Genomic DNA, 3,338 nt, shown 5'->3' with positions numbered 1-3,338 from the left:
GGCGGGGGGGAGAGAAGAAGAAGACACTGGACAGTCAGGGTGTCAGGAGTGTGTGATTCTCTGCCTGGGCCGCTGACCAAAGGGCCGCAGCCCGAGAACCTAATCTGTTAGATAACTAGCAATAAATCGTCTTGAGACCGAACAAGAAGAGGCTGCGGAGTTTTTCTTTGGGAACACGGGTTGGAGGAGAAGCTTTACCACCACACGAGACCCCAAACCAAACCCAGGGTTCTCACACTTTCTCACATCTTCCAAGGACCATCCTAAAGTCTCAACTTCAGGCCAATTTGTGATGATTTCCAGGGAAATTTGCTTTCCCCAGTCAAGGTTGTTCTATAATGTTATAATTAGGGCTTTCACATTTATGTACTAACTTTGGCTTTTCAAGTTATTATTGACCACAAGAATCCTGATATACTACACATTGTAATTACTGCTTTTGATATAGTATAACCTGTCACTGTATGTTTGCAACATATAGCTTCTGTAAGTAGGGCTGTAATAGATACCGTCTTAGAGCAGAGAATAATAGAGACTGTGAAATGCTGAAATTATTGTTTCATGTAACTAATCAGAAAATGATGCAAAAGAATTGATTTCCCATATTTGGGGACTTTCTTATCTGAAAGACACGATAATGGAATCAGAAACAAGAGTGCTGAACAAACAAAGAATTATTGACCCTCATTATCAGGGAGTGAAAATACAAGAAGACAGAACCACAAGAAAACATAAAATATGTTCATTTAATTAGACAAGATAGCATGAAGACAAGTCAAAGGTTAGAACCAAACAAAAGAACATGTTAATGTAAAGTCATAATATATAAACTTTTAAAATATTTATAAAATAATTTCTATGTCTATATGAAAGGTATGTATAAAAACTTTTATAAGAAGGGTGAATAGAGAGCTGTGTTTCTCACATATAATGAGGGCAATCCAGTCACTCCAGGTAGCACCGCTGGCAGGATGCACTGCAGAGACTTTTCCCCTGAACACCCACCCCTGTGTTTGCACTGGGGATGGACAGGCACTGAGGTGACCCTGAGAGTCAGGGCAAGGCACAGGGTGCAGCTGAGGAAGGACAGCCCTGTGCTGGGCTCAGAGCTGAAGCTGGCACTGCCCAGCGTGGACAAGGTCCTTTCTGCAGCCCTGTCACAGGGCAGCTTGGGCCTTGCTGCAGACATACGGCCGCTCATTTGAGCAGTTCTCACTCCGGAATTTATCGTCGGCCAGGTACACACACGGGGAATTGCCAAGGACAGGAACCCTGCAGGGAGGAGCAGAGACAGCGCTGGTTCCCAGGGGAACATCTTGTGCCCCTGTGCCCCCAGGCCCTGCCCGGCTCCCCAGCACTCACCTGGAGCTGTAGCTGCTGCCGTCCCCCCAGTGCAGGCGCTCGCCCCGTCTGCGCAGCCCGATCCAGTAATCGACGTTCCCGCGGAGGCGGAAGAGCAAATCCTGCCCAGGAGAGAGGAGTGGGAGCTGCCCCGGCCCCTCGGGGGGACCCGTGCCCGGGGCTGCCCCCGCACGCCGGGGCTCCTTCCCTGCAAGGCCCCGGCACAGGGCTGCACCCCCAGCCCTATGAGCACCCAGCCCGGCCCAGGAGCACCCCCAGGCTCCCCTCAGACACCCCACACCGCCCGCAGCCCCTCACTCACCATGGCCTCATCCTGGAGAATGGCCAGCGAGGCCCCGAGCTCCGAGCACCGTTCCTGAGCCTGATCCCAGCTCCTGTAATCCTTTGACAAGTAGTAGCAGACCCCATTGTACACAACCCAGCCATGGGGACAGCACTGCAGAATCTCAGGTGTGACTGGAACCTGTGGTGCTGGAGGGGGAAGAGGAGAAGGTCTGAGGATTCCCCTCTGCAGGGAACAGGGTCCCCGCTCTGCCCCGAGGGGCTGGGCCCAGCCTGCTGCCCCTCCCTTACCTGACTGCACAGCCAAGGCCACCCCCAAAGCCAGCACCAGCACCAGGAGCAGCAGAATCAGCACCGCCGTGAGCACGGGATGGGAGCTGAACCATTCACCTGGAGCAGGAAAGAGCTGCTGGCTGCCAGAACCAGACCCGGCCCTGCAATCTGCTCACCCCGTGCCCAGGGAGCACAGCAGGGACCCCTCAGCCACTGTGCCCCTCACTCAGCTGGCAGCCAGAGAGCCAAGAGCCTGGGCACAGGCAGGGACACAGCTGTGGGGACAGCCAGGGACACAGCTGTGGGGACAGGCTGCAGCAGGAGAACTGCACAGCCTTGGGGGCAGCTGGGGCTCTTGGTTCCAGCCACCGATGGGGCCCAGCAGAGCACGAGGCCTCTTCCAGACATCGGGAAACAGCCACACACCTGCCAGCGCTGGGCGTGGGAGGTGACACTGTCCTCTCCGTAGAGGCCACAGGGTGGCCCTGCACTCACCCAGGAATCTTCTGAGGATCCTTTTTTGTTCATTGTTGGTTGCTGATGTGCCCTGTGGACCCAGGGGCTCCCTCACACTCCCACCACTGCTGCAGAATCCATTCTCCACATCTTCACACTCACAAATGGCACCTCCCTGCTCATGCCAAGTGGCTTCTTGTGCCCCAGGCAGGTGTGGAACCCTGGCTGCTGGTCCCTCCTGGAGATGCTGGAGCTTCTTCACAACTCCATGAGTGGAGCAGAATTCACCCTTCTCCAGCACACAGCCCTCATCTCTCTGCCAGGAACAAACAGCACCTTTCTCCCAATCCATCAGGAGTGCTGACAAAGCCTCTCGGAGATCGCCTCGGGAACAGCTTTACACCCGCGGTGGTGGCACCCTGAAGGGGACACGATGCGAGGTCACTGCTGGTGCCGGCCCCGCGGGACACCGAGGCTCAGCAGGGCGGTCCCGGCTCTGGTCGCTGCTGCGGCCCCGGCTCGTCCCCAGCGATCCGGGCAAGGTGGAGAGCGCGGGCAGCCGCTCCCTCCGCGATCCCAGCGCAGGGGGACCCGGCGGAACCCGGCACAAGGAACTCGCCAGAACCCCCCTGGCCCTCAGCGCGGCCCCTCCGCCCGCAGCGAGCCCCGAGCTGGGGCACATCCGATCGCGTGGTCCGGCCGGGTTTGAGAGGTTTCATCACCTTGAACTTTTCGCGAAGAAAGCAGCCCGTTCCAGCAAGGGGAGGGCGGAGCGAGCGGGGAGGTGCGGTCACGTCCCTGATGTCCCGTTAAACCCGCCCTACCAAATAAGGCCCCACGCCATTGAATCTGGTGAAGAACCGCAGCCCCGGGGAAGCTGCTTCTGGGGCTCTCAAGAGTGAATTCTGGCAGGGATTCCCGGGCCGGGCTGCGCCTGGCCAGGTGCCCGGGCCAGCAAAGCCGCT

At 57.0% G+C, this 3,338-nt stretch overlaps 1 protein-coding gene across 1 annotated transcript; it reads right to left on the bottom strand.

Moving 5' to 3' along the window:
- Nucleotides 1-739: 739 nt before the first annotated feature.
- LOC144246642 (uncharacterized) lies at nt 740-3,055 on the bottom strand. The gene is made up of 6 exons (XM_077784816.1): nt 2,792-3,055; nt 2,497-2,689; nt 1,936-2,034; nt 1,664-1,833; nt 1,363-1,463; nt 740-1,272 (listed from the first exon to the last, which is right to left on the bottom strand). Exons 1-6 carry the CDS (start codon nt 3,053-3,055, stop codon nt 1,158-1,160), a joined length of 942 nt encoding a protein of 313 aa, XP_077640942.1. The 3' UTR covers nt 740-1,157.
- Nucleotides 3,056-3,338: the final 283 nt, after the last annotated feature.

Source organism: Lonchura striata, chromosome 7 (assembly GCF_046129695.1).
Source record: "Lonchura striata isolate bLonStr1 chromosome 7, bLonStr1.mat, whole genome shotgun sequence".
Lineage (NCBI taxonomy): Eukaryota > Metazoa > Chordata > Aves > Passeriformes > Estrildidae > Lonchura > Lonchura striata.
Note: the sequence above shows the minus strand (reverse complement) of the source record. Positions and strands in the feature narration are given on the sequence as shown.